The sequence below is a fragment of the Salvelinus alpinus genome, chromosome 3 (assembly GCF_045679555.1).
Source record: "Salvelinus alpinus chromosome 3, SLU_Salpinus.1, whole genome shotgun sequence".
Classification (NCBI taxonomy): Eukaryota; Metazoa; Chordata; class Actinopteri; order Salmoniformes; family Salmonidae; genus Salvelinus; species Salvelinus alpinus.
The window spans coordinates 22,910,490-22,933,270 of record NC_092088.1 but is presented as its reverse complement, the minus strand read 5'-3'; the positions used below and the strand labels follow the sequence as shown (position 1 = coordinate 22,933,270).

The following is a 22,781-nucleotide window of genomic DNA, read 5'->3' as shown; positions in this document are numbered from 1 at the left end:
TTTCTGATCAATTCGATGTTATTTTAATGTACAGAAAATGTGCTTTTCTTTCAAAAACAAGGACATTTCTAAGTGACCCCAAACTTTTGAACGGTAGTGTACATGTAGACCTATATAATAGTCTAGGTTATATAATTGTGTGTGTGTGTGTGTGTCATCAGCTCTGTACAACTTGTGTTGGGTGTGCCTTTTTCATGGCAGATTTATGCCAGCGTTCTTTCAGTCATGCCTTGATTCCTCATGTACTGTGCGTGCGTGCGACAGCGGAGGACCCTGCGTGGTACAGGGATTACGTGTGCTCAATTACACTTCTCCTGTCCGCAGACCACTGCCATGATGTGTGATTGCATGTGTTTGAAAATCCTGAACGGCTGTCACTATGGCTTTGCTTTTGTGAGAATTAATCCGTGTACATATATTTTTGAGTTTGAATGCGTTTTTACAATTATACACGGTGAATATGTTTGTGCTAGTTTGCATTTGTATGGTAGGGTTTGTTTGCCTCAAACTGACTGTTACATACAGTATCCTAGGCACTTGTTGGCATCTTTCTTTGTCCAAATGAAACAAGAGCCTTGTATAAGAAGTGTCCTTTTGAGATCTACCACGATAATGCCTACACATTACAAAATCATATGTGCTATTTTCCATTTCAATGCCTTGTTACCTTAGGTGACATTCAATACATTGTCACCTTCAGGGTTGGGTAGGTTACTTTCTAAATGTAATCTGTAACAGTTTCTAGTTACCTGTCCAAAATTTGTAATCAGTAATGGAACTTTTGGATTACCCAAACTCAGTAACGTAATCTGATTATTCAGTTACTTTTAGATTACTTTCCCCTTAAGAGTCATTAGAAGAACACAAAAATGTATGTTACCAATTGAACGACATCTATTGCATGATAAATCAATGTTAAAGTTTACATAGCTGGCCATATATGGATGTTACATTTGACTTTATGGGTTGGTTATGTATGCTTCTTCTAACCCATCGCTTTCTACTACATAGAATAATACTATTCAATTATTTATTTATATTAATAACCAAAGTCTATCAGAATTCCATTCCTTCCAATAAATGTTATACCCCTTGATCTTCAAGAATAGGACTTGGCAATATGGAAGTATAGATTAGCCAAATCGTTTTACATGAGCATAACCCCAAAACGAAGGACTTATTCGCCAGCCCTACTCATCCATCCCATGAGCGCAGCATTTATTTTTCTCTATATATATATATATATATATAGCCAGTCAAAAGTTTGGACACACCTACTCATTCAAGGGTTTTCTTTATTTTTACTATTTTATATATATATCATTTATAAGTCCAAAAATGGATGTAACAACTACAGATTGCCCCTTTAAGTCGCTGGCTGTCCACTGGGTTCAAAAACAATGATTGATAGGCAGCTTAAACTTCTTGAATTCAATCATTATTGGGTTCAAATACACATTTAGATTTGTGAACAGCCATCCACAATAACCACAATCCGTAAGGCGCAAATAGCTAAATGAGAGATCAACAGTGTGATTCACATCAATGCGCTATGTAGATAACAATAATAAGTGATATCCATATCGCCGTAGACAACACTGCTGTCATCCTTACCTCCAAGCGTTTATTCAAGTTGGATAATCTTTGGATGGCGACAGCAGTCGTACCATTGGAAGACCGCTTGGACTGTAGCCTACAAAAGCCTATTCCTGCTCTTGTCCTGCGATCCATCAAACCCATTTTGTGTGTCCTCATAGTGGTCTCTGACTTGTGGTCAGACTCGCTCATGTGAAACAAATTTAAACTGGCGCCTTTTATCAATGCGGATTTGAATGTCATTGAGAAAACAGAGAAGTATCAAATATTTTTTTCCGCAAACCTCCTTTCTGAATTTAAAAGTAATCCTCGGAAGTAATCATCTAGTTTTTCGAAAGTATCTGTAATCTGATTACAAGATTTGTGCTGGGAACGTAACGGATTAGTTACCCTTTTTTGGTAATCCCTTACATGTAACGTATTACATGTAATCTATTACTCCCCAAACCTGGTCACCTTTAAGTGAACTGTAGACCAATCTCTCTCCCAGGTTTCCACGTATCGACAGACAGAGAATGTAACGGAGATCTCTTGAACACAGTGAGAGCAGCAAGATGTGAGAAATACGTATTTCTGTACAAGGGGTCAGTTGTAAGGTCATGTAGTTTGTGGTTTTAAAATGGCCGGTTTAGGTGACGTAAGTTCCAGATGGCTTGGTGATAGAATACATAGCAATTGACCCATTTTCAGCCTCCAACCTATCCTCTGATCTCGGTCGGCACGTTGTTGATACACAGCCTATAGCCTATAGCTAAGCTACCATATCTAAATATGTAGCGAGCATGCATTTCCATGATTATGCTGTGTTTTAAGCCTGGTTAGATGATTTACTCTGATGTCTTGCCATGTGAAACTGACCAATATGTAACTGTACCTCAGCTATTATGTAGCCTATGTCCTCTCAATATGGCTCTAAAGAACAGTAAAACAGGTGGGTAGTACAAGTGAGGTTTTAAAAGTGAAATAAAACAGCTCCCTTGGGTTTTTAAAGCTCTTTCGTTATTGCAATACGCCCCTCGTGCAGAGCCCTCTGTTTTTAAGTGTGGGTGGGTGGTAGGTATCCGGCTTCCCAGTGATATGACGGGGAGAGGACTTTGTAGAGCCCATAAAGCCATGCTCTCAGCCTGATGAAGAGACAGACACAAACCAGGGGCATGGCACCATATAAACCATGTCTGGGAGATGGACTTAAACAAACGTGTGCTACATTTATTTTATTTCTTTTTTATTTCACCTTTATTTAACCAGGTAGGCCAGTTGAGAACAAGTTCTCATTTACAACTGCGACCTGGCCAAGATAAAGCAAAGCAGTGCGACCAAAAACAACACAGAGTTACACACAAACAAACGTACAGTCAATAACACAATAGAAAATTCTATGTACAGTGTGTGCAAATGTAGAAGAGCAGGGAGGTAAAAAAAAAAAATAGGCCATGGAGGCGAAATAATTACAGTTTAGCATTAACACTGGAGTGATAGATGTGCAGATGATGATGTGCAAGTAGAGATACTGGGGTGCAAAAGAGCAAGAGAATAAGTAACAATATGGGGATGAAGTAGTTGGGTGTGCTATTTTACAGATTGGCTGTGTACAGGTACAGTGATCGGTAAGCTGCTCTGACAACTGATGCTTAAAGTTAACGAGGGAGATATGAGTCTCCAGCTTCAGTGATTTTTGCAATTTGATTCAGTCATTGGCAGCAGAGAACTGGAAGGAAAGGGGGCCAAAGGAAGTGTTTGCTTTGGGGGTGACCAGTGAAATATACCTGCTGGAGCGCATGCTATGGGTGGGTGTTGCTATGGTGACCAGTGAGCTGAGATAAGTCAGCCTAAGGGCCTAGAATAAGCTGTTATCTCTGAGGAAAGGAAGGAGACTTGGCTACGTTGGCTATAAGGCGGGGCTTTACCTAGCATAGACTTATAGATGACCTGGAGCCAGTGGGTTTGGCGATGAATATATAGTGAGGGCCAGCCAACGACAGCATACAGGTCGCAGGGGTGGGTACTATATGGGGCTTTGGTGACAAAACGGATGGCACTGTGATCGACTACATCCAATTTGCTGAGTAGAGTGTTGGAGGCTATTTTGTAAAAGACATCGAAGTCAAGGATCGGTAGGATAGTCAGTTTTACGAGGGTATGTTTGGCAGCATGAGGGAAGGAGGCTTTGTTGCGAAATAGGAAGCCGATTCTAGATTTAATTTTGGATTGGAGATGCTTAATGTGAGTCTGGAAGGAGAGTTTACAGTCTATCCAGACACCTAGGTATTTGTAGTTGTCTACATATTCTAAGTCAGAACCGTCCAGAGTAGTGATGCTAGTCGGGCGGGAGGGTGCGGGCAGCAATCGGTTGAAGAGCATGCACTTAGTTTTACTTGTTGAAAGGCCTCGGAAGGAGTGTTGTATGGCATTGAAGCTCATTTGGAGGTTTGTTAGCACAGTGTCCAAAGAAGGGCCAGATGTATACAGAATGGTGTCGTCTGCGTAGAGGTGGATCAGAGAATCACCAGCAGCAAGAGCAACATCATTGATATATACAGAGAAGAGTCGGCCCGAGAATTGAACCCTGTGGTACCCCCATAGAGACTGCCAGAGGTCCGGACAACAGACCCTCCGATTTGACACACTGAACTCTATCTGAGAAGTAGTTGGTGAACCAGGCGAGGCAGTCATTTGAGAAACCAAGGTTATTGTGTCTGCCGATAAGAATACGGTGATTGACAGAGTCGAAAGCCTTGGCCAGGTCGATGAAGACTGCTGCACAGTACTGTCTTTTATCGTTGGTGGTTATGCTATTGTTTAGGACCTTAAGCGTGGCTAAGGTGCACCCATGACCAGCTCGGAAACCAGACTGCATAAAGGAGAAGGTACGGTGGGATTCGTTTGATGGATGGATATACAGTGGGGAGAACCAGTATTTGATACACTGCCGATTTTGCAGGTTTTCCTACTTACAAAGCATGTAGAGGTCTGTCATTTTTATCATAGGTACACTTCAACTGTGAGAGACGGAATCTAAAACAAAAATCCAGAAAATCACATTGTATGATTTTTAAGTAATTAATTTGCATTTTATTGCATGACATAAGTATTTGATCACCTACCAACCAGTAAGAATTCCGGCTCTCACAGACCTGTTAGTTTTTCTTTAAGAAGCCCTCCTGTTCTCCACTCATTACCTGTATTAACTGCACCTGTTTGAACTCGTTACCTGTATAAAAGACACCTGTCCACACACTCAATCAAACAGACTCCAACCTCTCCACAATGGCCAAGACCAGAGAGCTGTGTAAGGACATCAGGGATAAATTGTAGACCTGTACAAGGCTGGGATGGGCTACAGGACAATAGGCAAGCAGCTTGGTGAGAAGGCAACAACTGTTGGCACAATTATTAGAAAATGGAAGAAGTTCAAGATGACGGTCAATCACCCTCGGTCTGGGGCTCCATGCAAGATCTCACCTCGTGGGGCATCAATGATCATGAGGAATGTGAGGGATCAGCCCAGAACTACACGGCAGGACCTGGTCAATGACCTGAAGAGAGCTGGGACCACAGTCTCAAAGAAAACCATTAGTAACACACTACGCCGTCATGGATTAAAATCCTGCAGCGCACGCAAGGTCCCCCTGCTCAAGCCAGCGCATGTCCAGGCCCGTCTGAAGTTTGCCAATGACCATCTGGATGATCCAGAGGAGGAATGGGAGAAGGTCATGTGGTCTGATGAGACAAAAATAGAGCTTTTTGGTCTAAACTCCACTCGCCGTGTTTGGAGGAAGAAGAAGGATGAGTACAACCCCTAGAACACCATCCCAACCGTGAAGCATGGAGGTGGAAACATCATTCTTTGGGGATGCTTTTCTGCAAAGGGGACAGGACAACTGCACCGTATTGAGGAGAGGATGGATGGGGCCATGTATCGCGAGATCTTGGCCAACAACCTCCTTCCCTCAGTAAGAGCATTGAAGATGGGTCGTGGCTGGGTCTTCCAGCATGACAACGACCTGAAACACACAGCCAGGGCAACTAAGGAGTGGCTCCGTAAGAAGCATCTCAAGGTCCTGGAGTGGCCTAGCCAGTCTCCAGACCTGAACCCAATAGAAAATCTTTGGAGGGAGCCGAAAGTCCGTATTGCCCAGCGACAGCCCCGAAACCTGAAGGATCTGGAGAAGGTCTGTATGGAGGAGTGGGCCAAAATCCCTGCTGCAGTGTGTGCAAACCTGGTCAAGAACTACAGGAAACGTATGATCTCTGTAATTGCAAACAAAGGTTTCTGTACCAAATATTAAGTTCTGCTTTTCTGATGTATCAAATACTTATGTCATGCAATAAAATGCCAATTAATTACTTAAAAATCATACAATGTGATTTTCTGGATTTTTGTTTTAGATTCCTTCTCTCACAGTTGAAGTGTACCTATGATAAAAATTACAGACCTCTACATGCTTTGTAAGTAGGAAAACCTGCAAAATCGTCAGTGTATCAAATACTTGTTCTCCCCACTGTAGGTCTATAACAGTTTGGGTCTAGAGTATCTCCCCTTTGAAGAGAGGGATGACCGCGGCAGCTTTCCAATCTTTGGGGATCTCAGACGATATGAAAGAGAGTTTGAATAGGCTCGTAATAGGGTTTGCAACAATTTCATTTTAGAAAGAGAGTGTCCAGATTGTCTAGCCCAGCTGATTTGTAGGGATCCAGATTTTGCAGCTCTTTCAGAACATCCGCTGTCTGGATTTGGGTGAAGGAGAAGCGGGAGGGGGGGGGTTGGGCAAGTTGCTGCAGGGGGTGCTGAGATGTTGGCTGGGGTAGGGGTAGCCAGGTGGAAAGCATGGCCAGCCGTCGAAAAATGCTTATTGAAGTTATCGATTATCGTAGATTTATTGGTGGTGACAATGTTTTCTATCCTCAGTGCAGTGGGCAGCTGGGAGGAGGTGCTCTTATTCTCCATGGACTTTAGTGTCCCAAAACTTTTTGGGATTAGTGCTACAGGATGCAAATTTCTGTTTGTTTGAAAATGCAAGCCTTAGCTTTCCTAACTGACTGAGTATATTGGTTCCTGACTTCCATGAAAGTTGTGCTGGTCAAGGGCAGTCAAGTCTGGGGTGAACCAAGGGCTATGTCTGTTCTTAGTTCTACATTTTTTGAATGGGGCATGCTTATTTAAGGTGGTAAGGAAAGCACTTTTAAAGAGCAACCAGGCATCCTCTACTGACGGGATGAGGTCAATATCCTTCCAGGATACCCGGGCCAGGTCGATTAGAAAGGCCTGCTTGCTGAAGTGTTTTAGGGAGCGTTTGACCGCGGACCCATTACGCACGTAGGTAATGAGGCAATGATCGCTGAGATCCTGGTTGAAGACAGCAGAGGTGTATTTAGAGGGCAAGTTGGTCAGGATGATATCTAAGAGGGTGCCCATGGTTACGGATTTAGGGTTGTACCTGGTAGGTTCCTTGATGACTTGTGTTAGATTGATGGCATCTAGTTTAGATTGTAGGCATGTCCCAGTTTAGGTCACCTAACAGTACGAACTCTGAAGATAGATGGGGGGCAATCAATTCACATATGGTGTCCTGGGCACAGCTGGGGGCTGAAGGGGGTCGATAACAAGCGGCAACGGTGAGAGACTTGTTTCTGGAAAGTTGGATTTTTAAAAGTAGAAGCTCGAATTGTTTGTGCACAGACCTGGATAGTATGACCAAACTCTGCAGGATATCTCTGCTGTAAATTGCAACTCCGCCCCCTTTAGCAGTTCTATCTTGTCGGAAAATGTTATAGTTGGGGATGGAAATGTCTGGATTTTTGGTGGCCTTCCTAAGCCAGGATTCAGACACGGCTAGGACATCCGGGTTGGCGGAGTGTGCTAAAGCAGTGAATAAAACAAACTTAGGGAGAAGGCTTCTAATGTTAACATGCATGAAACCAAGGCTTTTACTGTTACAGAAGTAAACAAATGAGAGCGCCTGGGGAATGGGAGTGGAGCTAGGGGCTGCAGGGCCTGGGTTAACCTCTACATCACCAGAGGAGTAGGATGAGGGTACGGCTAAATGTTATAAGAACTGGTCGTCTAGTGTGTTCGGAACAGAGAGTAAATTGTGCAGATTTCTGGGCGCGGAAGAATAGATTCAAGGCATAATGTACAGACAATGGTATGGTATGATGTGAATACAGTGGAGGTAAACCTAGGCATTGAGTGACGTTTTGTCCCTGGAAGTTTTGTCCCTGGAAACACCATTTAAGCCAGGTGAGGTCAGCGCATGTGTGGGAGGTGGAACAAAAGGGCTAGCTGAGGCATATTGAGCAGGGCTGGAGGCTCTACAGTGAAATAAGACAATCACTGACCAAAACAGCAATAGACAAGGCATATTGACATTAGGGAGAGGCATGTGTAGCCGAGTGATCATACATGACCAAAAGTATGTGGATACCTGCTCGTCGAATATCTCATTCCAAAATCATGGGCATTAACATGGAGTTGGTCCCCCCATTACTGCTATAACAGCCTCCACTCTTCTGGGAGGCTCCCCACTAGATGTTGGAACATTGCTGCAGGGACTTTCTGCGGGGCACTGATGTTGGGCGATTAGGCCTGGCTCACAGTCGGCATTCCAATTCATCCCGAAGGTGTTCAATGAGGTTGAGGTCAAGGCTCTGTGCAGGGAAGTCAAGTTCTTCCACACCAATCTCAACAAACCATTGCTGTATGGACCTCGCTTTTTGCATGGTGGCATTGTCATGCTGAAACTGGAAATGGCCTTCCCCAAACTGTTGCCACAAAGTTGGAAGCACATAATCTTCTAGAATATCCATTGTATGCTGTAGCGTTAAGATTTCCCTTCACTGGAACTAAGGGGCTTAGCCCGAACCATGAAAAACAGGCCCAGATAATTTTTCCTCCTCCACCAAACTTTAGAGTTGCCACTATGCATTCTGGCAGGTAGTGTTTTTCTGGCATCCACCAAACCCAGATTAGTCCGTTGTGCTGCTAGATGGTGAAGTGTGATTCATCACTCCAGGGAACACGCTTCCACTGCTCCAGAGTCCAATGGCGTCGAGCTTTACACCATAGAAACCCATTTCATGAAGCTCCCGACGAACAGTTCTTGTGCTAATGTTGCTTCCAGAGGCAGTTTGGAATTCGGTAGTGAGTGTTGCAACCAAGGACAGACGATTTTTATGTGCTACGCGCTTCAGCACTCGGCGGTCCCGTTCTGTGAGCTTGTGTGGCCTACCACTTTGTGGCTGAGCCGTTGTTGCTCCTAGACGTTTCCATTTCACAATAACAGCCCTTACAGTTGACTGGGGCAGCTCTAGCAGGGAAGAAAATAGAATAACTCATTTGTTGGAAAGATGGCATCCTACGATGGTGCCATGTTGAAAGTCACTGAGCTCTTAAGTAAGGCCATTCTACTGACAGTGTTTGTCTATGGAGATTGCATGGTTGTGTGCTCGATTTTATACACCTGTCAGCAACGGGTGTGGCCGAAATAGCCGAATCCACTCATTTGAAGGGGTACCCACGTACTTTTGTTTATATAGTGTATATCCACAACCAGACGCAACCCCACTTTTATACAAAAAGTCAGGCTTCGCTGAATAGACCTACAGGTGTGATTGAAGAATGAAGCAGGTGTTAAACATGGGCTTTGCGACACAGAAAGCAGCAGTTGACGACTTAATTGTCGACACTTCAATAAAATCTGTAGCCCTATATCAATATCTTTAGTAATACCAGTATCATGACATTAGCTTTTATAACCTTCAATCTGTCTTTTTTCTTTCTTGGACCAGAATGAGTCTTTCTCTCTCCCCTACCTATTGTTCCTGCAGTGAGGTTTCAACATCTTCATCGAATGTTTTCATAATTTATCTGCAGATAATCTCTAAAAAACAGTAGTAGCCTACCAGAATGGAAATTAGAGCGCCAAATGAACCGTCGTCAACCAAATAACATTGAATAGCCTATGCGCCCCGACTCCGTGACTGGCTTTATAGGCAGATGAAACAAGCGAAAGCATTGAATGTGGCACAAACAATGTAATGAAATGGATGTCAACTCATCGTTAACCACCTTCATTACATGGGACATGTAAATTCACTCACAGGAGACTATAAAGAAGCATCATGCGCTAACTCCTCCGTGTAAAGGAATTTGACCGCAGCCAACCACAGCACACACAAATAACATAGGTACCGAGAGGCGGAACAGACTGACAGACCAGCAGTGCTTCCCTGTCATCGCTTGCTTTGTGACTGACAGGTGCCTATCTTATCAATAGATCGCTAGAAGACGCATATCGTTCGTTCAAGAGGGAGAAGGCTATATAGACTTTTCTGACACACATCTCACCAAGGAGGATGGAGGTGTGGGGTTTGGTGGAAAGGATTGCTCAAGCAAGCATTATACACATGAATCACGCATGTCAATGAGACATTTTATTTCAACAGATTCTTCCCCCTTGCATGATTCATGTGTATAATGCTGAGAGGGAGTAAGGTGGTTGTGTGAACCCGTTAAGGTTCCTCAGACCGTTGCTCCGTGTGTAACAGACCTGACTCATGACCGGGTCATTATGGTCAAAATATGTCATAGAAATGTCATCAAACTGTTTCCCAGATTTATACAGAGGCCTCCTGTAGCTAGACATGTTCCAGTGTACCTGGCTGTAGCTAGAGACGAGAGTTGTCTGAGTAACGGACTAGAATAGGTAGTCTTACAGTTTATTGTGTTTGTCTAATGTTGGTAAAACAATGGGTATTCTTGCATGACATATTCTGACATTTCATGGTGTATAGAGACTCAGTTTTAATATAATGTGTGTGTGTGTACATGTGTGTTGTTCAAACCTGCTGTATGGCTTTGATGTGTGTGTTTTCACGTGTATCAGTGTGTCTTCCAATCTAATTTTATTGGTCACATACACGTGTTTATCAGATGTTATCGTGGGTGTAGCGAAATGCTTGTGTTTATAGCTCCAACAGTGCAGTAATATCTAACAAGTAATATCTAACAATTCCACAACAATGCACACACATCTAAGTAAAGGAATGGAATTAAGAATATATGGACGAACAATGTCAGAGCGGCATAGACTAAAGATACAGTAGAATAGCATATAATACAGTATATACATATGAGATCAGTAATGCAAGATATGTAAACATTATTAAAGTAACTAGTGTTCCATTTATTAAAGTGGCCAGTGATTTCAAGTCTATGTATGTAGGCATCAGCCTCTAATGTGCTAGTGATGGCTATTTAACAGTCTGATGGCCTTGAAGATAGAAGCTGTTTTTCAGTCTCTCGGTCCCACCTTTGATACACCTGTACTGACCTCGCCTTCTGGATGAAAGTGGGGTGAACAGGCAGTGGCTTGGGTGGTTGTTGTCCTTGATTATCTTTTTGGCCTTCCTGTGACATCGGGTGTTCTGGAGGGCAGGTAGCTTGCCCCTGGTGATGCGTTGGGCAGACCGCAGACTGCACCACCCTCTGGTGAGCCCTGCGGTTGCGGGCGGTGCAGTTGTCGTACCAGGTGGTGATACAGCACGACAGGATGCTCTCAATTGTGCGTCTGTAAAAGTTTGTGAGAGTTTTAGGTACGAAGACAAATTTCTTCAGCCTCCTGAGGTTGAAGAGACGGCGCCTTCACCACACTGTCTGTGTGGGTGGATCATTTCAGTTTGTCCGTGATGTGTACGCCGAGGAACATGACGCTTTCCACCTTCTCCACTGCGGTCCCGTCGATGTGGATAGGGGGGTGCTCCCTCTGCTGTTTCCTGAAGTCCACGATCATCTCCTTTGTTTTGTTGATGTTGAGTGGGAGGTTATTTTCCTGGCACCACACTCCCAGGGCCCTCACCTCCTCCCTGTAGGCTGTCTCGTCATTGTTGGTAATCAAACCTACTACTGTTGTGTCGTCTGCAAACTTGATGATTGAGTTGGAGGCGTGTGTGGCCACGCAGTCATGGGTGACCAGGGAGTACAGGAGGGGGTTGAGCACGCACCCATGTGAGGCCCCAGTGTTGAGGATCAGCGAAGTAGAGGTGTTGTTTCCTACCTTCACCTCCTGGGAGCAGCCCGTCAGGAAGTCCAGGACCCAGTTGCACAGGGCGGTGTTCAGAACCAGGGCCTCAAGCTTAATTATGAGCTTGGAGGGTACTATGGTGTTGAATGCTGAGCTATAGTCAATAACAGCATTCTTACATAGGTATTCCTCTTGTGCAGATGGGATAGGGCAGTGTGCAGTGCGATGGCAATTGCCTCATCTGTGGATCTATTGGGGAGCAAAGCAAATTGACGTGGGTCTAGGGTCTCTCAAAGCACTTCATGATGACAGAAGTGAGTGCTACGGGGCCGTAGTCATTTAGTTCAGTTACCTTTGATTTCTTGGGTACAGGAACAATGGTAGCCATCTTGAAGCATGTGGGGACAGTGGACTGGGATAGGGAGAGATTGAATATGTCCGTAAACACTCCAGCCAGCTGGTCTGTGCATGCTCTGAGGACGTGGCTAGGGATGCTGTCTGGGCCGGCAGCCTTGCGATGGTTAACACTCTTAAATGTCGGCTACGGAGAAGGAGAGCCCACAATCCTTGATAGCGGGCCAAGGACTTACACACCTTGGACTGTGAGTACACACTGCCACAAAAACCTCCCATGTGTTTAATATAACTGGGCTTTAGGAAAGACCTCGGGGACTAACAACAGTCATAATTAGCAACGTTTTCTTTTGATTCATGTTCATTTATTTCTCTGACATTTCCCCAGGGTTTTCACTCCAGCCTTGATAATGAGTGTGTGTATTGGTAGAGCTATCACATACCCACACATTCTGTTCATGGCTTCTAATGCTCCATAAGATAATTAAGCTGAAATTGTTGTTTTTGTACCATTTTCTGATGAGACATTTCCAGTAATTAGCTTCACGGAGATGCATTTCTTTCCCCGTGCTTTTAAATAAAGAGGGGAAATATGTTATCTTAAAATAACGAACTCGCTCTCTCCCTCTCTCTCCGTCTCTCTCTCCGTCTCTGTGTCTCGTCTGTCTCTGTGCTTCTCTCTGTCTCCCTCTCTCTGTCTCTCTCTCTGTCTCTCTGTCTGTGTGTTGCTGTTGACCTTGTGAGGGATGAAATGTAATGTTTTTTAAACGTATTTTTGTTATGTATGACATTGTCCCAAAGGGGTTTTTAAATTCTAAATGATCTCACTCTCTCTTTCTCTCTAGGTGAAGATTGAGGGACACTAAAAAAGAGAGTTGAGACACTCTGAACGGTTGGGGGTATACCAGACCTGACTATTGCATAGGCACCATGTCTCTACACTTTCCCCATCTCTGGAACCGACTCCACAGTGGAAGACTCATTATAAAATCCTTGTGAAGCTTCGTAACCACCTTCATTACCACTATCCTGTACCTCTCCTCTCAATCAGTCGGAGGTAACAGGCGGCCATTTTGGGAATTCCTAATTGAGGGCATTTCTCCAAAGTCACCACGCCACTGGAATACCCCACACGTCCATCGCCCGTATGGGCACTAAAACCACTCCGTAACCCACACTGACTCCGTTCTGAGCCCTCTATTGCCACAATATCGTTTTTTGGGTGTCGTCATCGGTGGAGGTGGATTGAGGCAAAATGGCTGGGAAGAGCAACCCGATCCCGGGCCCCCACCTCAATGGCTTCCCCATGCCCCACTACTCCTACTTCTTCCCCCACATGCTGGGGGGGCTCTCGCCCCCCGCCCTGCCCGGCTTGTCCCTCAGTGGCTACAGCACGCCATCGCCAGCCAGTAAGTACCCCTACTGTACGTCCTTAAAACCTTCTCTCTGCTGTTTCATTGGACTGTGTGGTGTATTGTTAGTGCTCACTAAAGCACATGTGTTTTGGCTGCATTGTTGACTGGTTTACCTCAGAATATTAGCCTATTTCTGGAATAGCCAACTCCTTTGTTGCACATGCTGACACTCAAGGTATCAAGAGTATTGGCCTGTTGCAATATTTTGAGTCTGAGCATTTAGTCCTAAACAGCCTACCACTATAGTTATTGTAGAGACTGCGTTTGAAAGGTCTTGTATAAAGGAACAGAGTTTTCCATTGTGTGGCTCTGAGCTGTTCTGCTCCTCAGAAAAGTGGGTCTATATTAGCAGATAAAATGTCTGTGTTGCTGTGCCATGATGTCTGATGAACGGCTGTCTCATCTGTAGGCTGATGGCGGGAATGGAATGCTATAATTGCGGTGTTACCGGCCTCCTGCAGTTGTTGGAATATTTGCCTCGACAATTTAGCTTAGCTATTTATTGATGATTGAAGGTTGGATGTTGGAGAGACAGGAATTCAACAGAGATGCTGAGATTGTGTGCGGGGGAGTGAGCTTTCATCTTGTCCTGGTTAGATCATGCCCGCGTGATATACTGTCTGTGTGAGCATAGCACACACATACACACACACACAAACACACACTGAATACTGCCTAGATCAAATAGGACAGGAGGACAGGGTAATCAACCTGACATCTCAAAATGGACACACCTCTAAAGCCGATCTTATCTAGCCTATGTAAAATGACTACAGGTTGCTATAGGAGACGTAGTCTCCAATCTCCGGCCAGCCAGGTGGTTTGGTGTCAGTGTATTGACTTTCCATCTGGGCGTATTAGCATGGTGTTCATTGGGACTAGCATGGTGTTCATTGGGACTAGCATGGTGTTCATTGGGACTAGCATGGTGTTCATTGGGACTAGCATGGTGTTCATTGGGACTAGCATGGTGTTCATTGGGACTAGCATGGTGTTCATTGGGATTAGCATGGTGTTCATTGGGATTAGCATGGTGTTCATTGGGACTAGCATGGTGTTCATTGGAAGTAGCATGGTGTTCATTGGGACTAGCATGGTGTTCATTGGGACTAGCATGGTGTTCATTGGGACTAGCATGGTGTTCATTGGGACTAGCATGGTGTTCATTGGGACTAGCATGGTGTTCATTGGGACTAGCATGGTGTTCATTGGGACTAGCATGGTGTTCATTGGGACTAGCATGGTGTTCATTGGGACTAGCATGGTGTTCATTGGGACTAGCATGGTGTTCATTGGGACGAGCATGGTGTTCATTGGGACTAGCATGGTGTTCATTGGGACGAGCATGGTGTTCATTGGGACTAGCATGGTGTTCATTGGGACGAGCATGGTGTTCATTGGGATGAGCATGGTGTTCATTGGGATGAGCAACAGGAGGCACTGTGAAAAGCAGTCAGTCGTATCCACTTCCCCATTATTTCTCATTTGAGTTGTCTGTATCAATTTGAATAAGGAACATTCTGATGGTAGTGGTACATTGCATGGTGGGGGGCACTGCATTGCTGTCTGTGGTGTGTGTGTCTTGTCGGGACTCGCTCCCAGTGTTTGGCGAGAGGGGCGGCGGGGTTCCTTCCCTTTTGCAGGACAAACATTTCCTGTCAGTAAACACTGGGGAGCTAGCCAGGGACACTGACCACCTCTTCCTACTCACTCACTCAGTCACTAGGAAGAGTAGCTTCTGCTAAAGCTAATGGGGATCCAAATAAACACACTAATGCTACGAGACAGCAGTGTACACACACTCACACACGTACACTCTCTCATTGACGTAATAGTTCCCAGAAATTTTTTGGTTTTCCTCCTTGCATGATTTATGTTTGTAATGCTTACTTGAGTAATCCTTTTTACCAAGTGCCACATATCCTTCCTCTGTTGGTGAGAGGGAGTGAGTGAGGTGGTTGTGCATACCAGTTGTCAAGGTTTCTCCATCTGTGTTAACACACCTGACTCATAATGGGGTAATTATGGTCAAAATATGATATCATAAACATTTCATAAAACTGTGTCCATGAATTATATAGAGGATTATATAGAGGCCTCCTGTAGCTAGACATGTTCCTGTGTACCTGGCTGTAGCTAGACATGTTCCTGTGTACCTGGCTGTAGCTAGAGAGAAACACACACACAAGGAATGGGCTGGAATATATAGTGTGTTGTATTTTGTTTGTCTAATGTTGGTAAAACTATTGGTATTCTGAAATTACATATTGTGTGTGTGTGTCTTGTGTTTTGGCCTAACAACAGTAAACATTTGTGAAGTTTTCTTTAGGGTAAATCTATTTGAAATCAATCACTTTTTGACAGCATGCCTTTTTGATTTGAACGAAACCGTCCATACATATTTGCAGAAAGTGACATTTTGGACATGAATGCCAAAACATTCAAGAGATAATGGTTCTAAAAGTTTATATATTTTGGATACCCCACCCTACCATGAGACATCCATGTCTTCATCACTGGAAAAATATAAAATATTTATATAATTTAAAAGTTTACAAACAGGGTTGTCAAACTATTTTATAATTTATTGAAAAAAATAACAATTGTCATTTTCTAACCTTAAACATAAATAAATTATCTAAAAACGCAGAAATTCTTAATTTTTTTATTTTATATTCGCATATGTTTTTAGTTTAGACCCTGTTTTAATACAATTTACATGTCCACTTTCAAATGGTACCACAAATATGGTTGGAGGTCCACCAAAAAAGTTTACTTGAATGGGAATATCTTCTGTATTAAATTATGCTGTCAATCCTCCATAGGAAACCTATTGAACTCATAGAAATGTAGACAATAGACATGACCATTTAAGTTGACGGTGGGTGGCTCGGCGGCCATCAGTGTGGTAGTAATTAAAGTCGAAATTTCAATAATAAAAAATATATATGGTGTTCCAGCTAAATTGATGTGGTCTCAAGGAATAGATCCTTTCTATGGTTTAAAATGACACCCACCCTGTATTCAAGAGCATGTTGTGCCCGCAATCGGTTGAGACAACATAAAAAACTGAGATGACGTAAAGTAGGGTGTAAACTACAACATATGTGATTATGAAAAAAAAGAGCTTATTGATTTTTATATATTTAGATATATATTTTTTTTAATAAAAATTGTTTTTACAACCCTGTTTGTACGCTTTTAAATGATATCAAACTCAACCGTTTATCTTTTCCAGTGATGAAGACATGGATGTCTCTCATGGTATGGTGGGCTATGCAACATGGGTCAACTTTGAGCACCTTTTGTCTCCTGAACATTTTTGCATTCAGGTCCAAAAAGTCAATTTCTGGCCACTTTTTCCACAGGCAAACATGTATAGAAAGTTTTTATTTAAATCAAAAGGGATGCTGTCAAAAATCGATTTGAATTCAAATGGATTTACCCTTTTGGTTTCGTGTTCATTGATGTGTCTGTGACTATCCCCAGGGTTTTCACTCTGCCTAGATAATGAGTATTATTTTTATTTATTTTTATTAGTAGAACTATCACACCCACGCATGCTGTCCATTGCTTTTAAAGGGCAGTTCCACCAAAATTAACATTTGGGATGTTATTATGGACTGTTTAGTGAAGTCCTACACATTTTCAGTCTCATTTTGACTGTTTAGTCCTGAACAAAATGGGAGACTGCTGCTCTATGAAATAGATGAGTAGGATCCCTGCCATGATGTCATTTCTAGTGACTTATATAACGTGTCTGTAGTTTTCTGATCATATAGGAACTCCCTGGTATATATTGCTCTTGTTGTCTTCTCCTAATAACACCTGTACATATTTTAAATACAGGCTCAAAAACCTATAGAATTACATTTATAGTCAGTTTACACTAATATTTTTCTGTTGTTCAAGGCTCAAACTCCCATGATTCCAGCAAAACCACTCACACCACCAGAGACGACAGAGAAAGCGAGACATTTCATATGCTTCCCTTTTCTGGTTCATATACAGTCAATGAACTAAGCATGTCATTGAGAGCCACCCCTTAAGCAGACCAGAACTGTGACAGTTTGGACTATATACCGTCCTTGTGCCATACCAGGGTATGCAGCACATGCAGAGAGAGCCCCAACAAGGTAAAAATCTGTCGTTCTGCGCAAGCCAGTTAACCCACTGTTCCCTAGGGCCGAAGACGTGGATGTCGATTATGGCAGCCCCCCGCACCTCTGATGCAAAGGGGTTGGGTTAAATGCGGAAGACACATTTCAGTTGAATGCATTCAGTTGTACAACTGACTAGGTATCCCCCTTTCCCTTTCCCCTCTTCTTTCCATTTACTCATTATCACCACCACTCTCTCTCTCTCCGTCTCGCTCTCTCTCTCTCTTTTTCTCACCATCACTTTCTTTCCCTGACACACACATGCATACACACACACACACACACAACCACTCTCACGAAACACACAGTTAATGCCCGGCCACTCAATTCACATTACAACCAAAAAAAGAGGGAAAGAAAGAGAAAGTTTGTTTGGAGCTTTAGAATATGGGGATTTACAGAATGTCAGATTGTTGGAGGAAATCCAATCCTTTTGGGGGGTTTATGGATTTCAAAGCTGCAGTGTTCTAAATGTAGCCTGCAACACACAAACTGGAAGTTTTAGGGAAGCGATTTCTCTCTCTTGGGCTTCACAATTCTGTTGCAGATCTGTGGGCAGAAATGTAGTGGACATTCTGTTAGTGCTAGCAATAGAACTGGTGTCGACACAGTGCATGGCTGCCAAGTTATTTGTTTGTGTGTAGAGCATATTTTCCACTTATTAAACTTTTTCCCCTTAGCAACATGGTGTATCGTAGACTCCCAAGCCACAGGGTGTTTTGGGATTGGCAGGACGATTTAGGACAAACCAAATCATTTATAAAAGAAATGGGCTACTTCATTAGAGGATGAAGTAGCCACATTATCATCCATTTCAACTGTCACCCTAATTTCTCTTTACTTTGCCAGCCTTGATTCCAACATGGTTGCTCACAAAACACATGACCAACTCAGATGAGTGAAATATATGGTAATTCAACTGTCATTTCACTATTTTCAGATGGATCATACTCACACGTTCTGACTCGCACCCTAGCAGACATGGGTTCAAATACAGTTTGAAATCATTTCAAATACTTTATCTGTGCTTGATTGAGCTTTCCTGGCTTAATGGACCAATAGAGTAGTCCCAAAACTGCAAACCCAACCCATCTGGCACTTCAGGCAGGCTAGAGCAAACTCCCATATTATTTCAATGATTGCAAATACTAGTTGAACCCAGGTCTGCACCCTAGAGAGCCCAGCCCGTCCAGTCAGTCAGTGTTCCAGGTGCTTTCACCTGAGTGGCCAGAGAGCAGTCACCTGGTTCAGTCAAAGCTATTCTCTAGTTCAGTCCCTGCAGGCCAATTATTGGGGCCAAACAGAGCAGAAGGGTTAATCCATCCATTCTCGGCTTACACACACACAGCCCAGCCCAGCCCAGCGTAACCTTACCTAACCTCCAGAGGTGTCTTTACCTCCATTATCGTAAAATTGTTGGCGAAGGCAACCAACCCTGGAACTAGTCCCTAATCCATCCTTTCTTTCAGTAGGGAGCTCATTTAGCCTTTAGCATTTACGCTGCTGGGGAATGGAAAACTAGGCTAGAGGCTAGGCTACCTGTCACTCCTGGCTAATGTTTCGATGTTGGTATTATCATGAAGCTAGGCTAGGGAACTGGGTCAACGATAATTTCTGTCTATTGTATTGATGTTGTTATTAGCAGGAAGCTAGGCACGCTAGATGGCAGGTTTATTAGCTAATTAGCTGAACCTTGTTACATCAGATGTAGCATGTAGGCAAACCACAGTGGCTCTAGTATTACTGGGAAACTGGTTACATCATTCCTGGCTACTGATGTTGTTATTATATTATACCCTTATGGTATAGTTGGCTGTATTGTTTTCCCCCATGGAACTCACTGTTTCGGTCCATACTCCAGTCATCACTTGGTGGGGAAATCCAACCCTGGCCAGGGCAGTGTTGCTGTAGATTTTGACTTTACGAGCGGCAAATTGGAATGTATTAAGCTTTTCAGAGGGGTGGGGGAATATTAAATTACATTTTCAGAGGCCGGAAACATTAGGAGCCCTGTTCTGTGTGTGTGTGTCAATGTTGGCGACCTCTGTAGTGTTTTAAACTGTACAGATGGAATGTCCTGCCTGTGAGTAAATATGGATATGGTAGTGTGTGTGTGTGAGGCGGCGGCATGGTCAGACAGGTGGTGTGTGTGTCTGCGCTGGTGGTCCGTGGCACTCTGGGGACATCCCAGGGACAAGCCCGGATGCCATGTGGGTGGGCGGGCAAGCCAAAGAGGAAACTTTTGGGTTTGTAGGTAAACAGAGAGTGGACAAACAAACAGAAGATAGTTTACTAGTCGGACCATATATACGCTGAAGGGAAGCCGCAGTTGCAGGCTGGAATGGACAGGTTAACTCCAGATTTGGGCCTTGCACTGCACGCAGACACACACACGGTTTGTTCTGTAGGGATAAATATAACATTGAGTAGCATACCACTTGTGAATCACACCACACCCATTAATTTGCCACCTACTTCAACACACAATGTACCCCGAATGTAAAGCTCAATTGTGTGACTTTGGAACCACATTGAATATTTTCTCAGGCCACATCAGTATAGATGTGGCCTGAGAAATGAGTATAGAAGGCCTATATGAGTATAGAAGGCAATCAACACAGTAGCATTGAGGTACACACACACACACACACACACACACACACACACACACACACACACACACACACACACACACAGAGAGAACCTGTCAGGAGATCAGGTCATTATTGGAAAATGGAAACTCATTTGAGCACTGCTCATATTATGCTTATTAAGCACGCCATGTAAAACACATTTCTCCCCAAGCCGGCTCTCCTTCATTTAGTCATTTAGCCCTAACGACTGATTAACGGTTGGTAATTAACTGCAGAGTTGAGAAGAGCATCATCTATGTGGTGATACTTTTCATTTGTACATTAAATACCCTCAGAAAACTTTTGGTTTAGCATGTCAAATGTATGTCGGTCACATGTAGAGATGTTTCAACTATGAAAAGCATGTTATACCCTACATTTTGCCTTCGTAATGTTCACATGTTCTATTGCAAGGTCAACGCTCACAATACCACCAGTCTGATACTTTTCTGTCTGGTCATCAGATCCCAGACCAGTGTAAACTGTGCTACTGTCATCTGAGCAGTTAGCCCTGGAGCCTGTCTGGCGCGATGGCCGCTATGACAGCTCCAAGGTGACTCTGCTTTGGGTGTGTGTGGTGTGAGTTCTTTATCAGGAGGCTGGGGACATCCCCTCCGGACACCACACAGAGGGGAGGGAGAGAGAGAGATGGATAGAGGGAGGACGAAGAGAGAGGGATAGTGTGAGACAGTGAATCGTAGAGAGAGCGAGATGACAGAGAGTGAAAGAGGGTGGGAGAAAGGCTGGGAGAGATGGAAAGAGAGAGGGAGAAAGACAGAGATGGAAAGCGAACCAGACAAGGCCCCCTGTGCAGAGGCAGCAGAAGCGGGCGCCTGGGGCGTACACACACTGGCTTTGGCAGGGGCCAGTGTTGTTGGTGAGAGCTGCCAACCACCAGCAGCTAAGCCAACAGTGCTCCCACAAGAGGCCGCAGCCTTCGGTGTCTTTCCCTCCCTATCTTCCTCCTTTTTATCGTCCCTTCCCCCACATCAGCCTGACAGTGCTATCATTATTCAATTTATTTACTAATTTCACATTATTTCCATTTGCTTTGAGGGAACCGGGGGCCGAAACCCTTCCCTGCCCTGAATACTTGAACCTAGCCAAAGCATTATCCCCCATCCATTGGCTTGGCAAGTGTCGCCGCCGCTCTCTCTCCCTCTTCTCCCTCGCTCTTTCTTTTCTTTTGGTCTTTTTTTGCGGCCGCTTATGCAAATGAGGACCCTCCTTTTCAAAGAGCTGTCTTCTGATAATCCGGTGGATGGCTCCATTTTCTGAGCCCCACACATTGATATACACACATTCATGCAGACACACTCGTTGACACTGACACACACACTCAGTAAATTTTGAGCTAGTTGAACTATAACAACTTCAAAAACACCATCCTGCCGCTAGCAGCTATGCAACAGACTAGTAAACAGCAATCTAAATCTCTCCTCTGATGCTGCAGGAACTCAACTCTCTTTATTTAAGCTTTCTTCAAAGAAAATGTGTGAGTCAATACAAGGGTAAAGAGATACAACTCACACACACATACACTCTCGACACCCCCTTTGATGTTCTATGTAGGGTTGGGCGGTATCCAGATTTTCATATTGTAATACCGTCCTTCTCGCATTCTGGTATTTACGGTATTTACCGGCTTAGTACCCAAGGGGGCGCCATTAAACGCAAAAAATATATATTTCCAGAATGCTAAGAAAATGTGCACAAGTAATTGTGAATCTCCATGGAGGCTGCTAGCTAAATATGCTAATGAGCAAACGAAAATAAACTAATTGCAAAGACAGGCAATCCAGCTCATAAAGTTATACATATAGGTAGGAGCTACCAAATGTCATTTTTGTTGAGTTTGAACATTTACAAACGAATGTGAACGCGACACATTTTGCAAATGAACAAAATGTTGACGCATGCTTGTCTGAAGGAAGAATAGTACTGACTCTGGAGCAGCATGTGTACACACTGTGTCTGTGTGGAGTTGCTAGGACAACGGGGCTGCCTGCTCTGCTCAGAGAATAACTGGGAGGAGCAGACAGTCGAGAACGGAGAGGAGAAAAAATGCAAGGAAATCAAGATAGCAGTGGCCAATATTCCCTCATTTTGGGGGGCACTGAGCAAATTTGTGAGAGGAAACTTGAACGTTGTGAGAATTTTGTGCAACTTCTGGCATGCGTTTACAGTGAACACTGAGGCTGTACCCTTACAGGTTTAGACAGTAGCCAATAGGCTATTGTGGCTATTTGTGCATAATTTAGGCCTACCAACAAAACAAATGGAGGAAATCTTCCCAAAATGATCACGTGGAAATAGTTTTGGATTTCTATGATATAGCCTATATGTGGTGTTCAATGCAGGCCTACATTGCATGAGACTTGAAACCTTTTCACATGTACCAACAAACGGGTGTGATCATTCTACAGTGGTCCCTGTCCCTCAAACTGGTGTGATTAGAACGGCAGTTTTAGATTGACGCAACAGTCAGCTTTTGAGTTGGCAACACTTTTTTTTCACAAACATTTCGCAGTAAGACAGTCCTTACAAAGTTATGTCCTGAATGTGACCAGTTTTTGGGGGGATGCAATGTTCAGACATTCA

At 43.8% G+C, this 22,781-nt stretch overlaps 1 protein-coding gene across 5 annotated transcripts in view; it reads left to right on the top strand.

The window, feature by feature from the left end:
- Window positions 1–22,781, top strand: part of raraa (retinoic acid receptor, alpha a) — a 213,193-nt gene that overhangs the window by 75,641 nt on the left and 114,771 nt on the right. For 3 of the 5 annotated variants that reach the window (XM_071392113.1, XM_071392112.1, XM_071392114.1), the window contains exon 2: window positions 12,818–13,396. In XM_071392113.1, coding sequence (XP_071248214.1) covers window positions 13,228–13,396 — 169 coding nt within the window. In that variant the 5' untranslated portion in view covers window positions 12,818–13,227. The remainder of the gene's footprint in view (window positions 1–12,817; window positions 13,397–22,781) is intronic. The other 2 variants (XM_071392115.1, XM_071392117.1) reach the window with 1 other exon arrangement.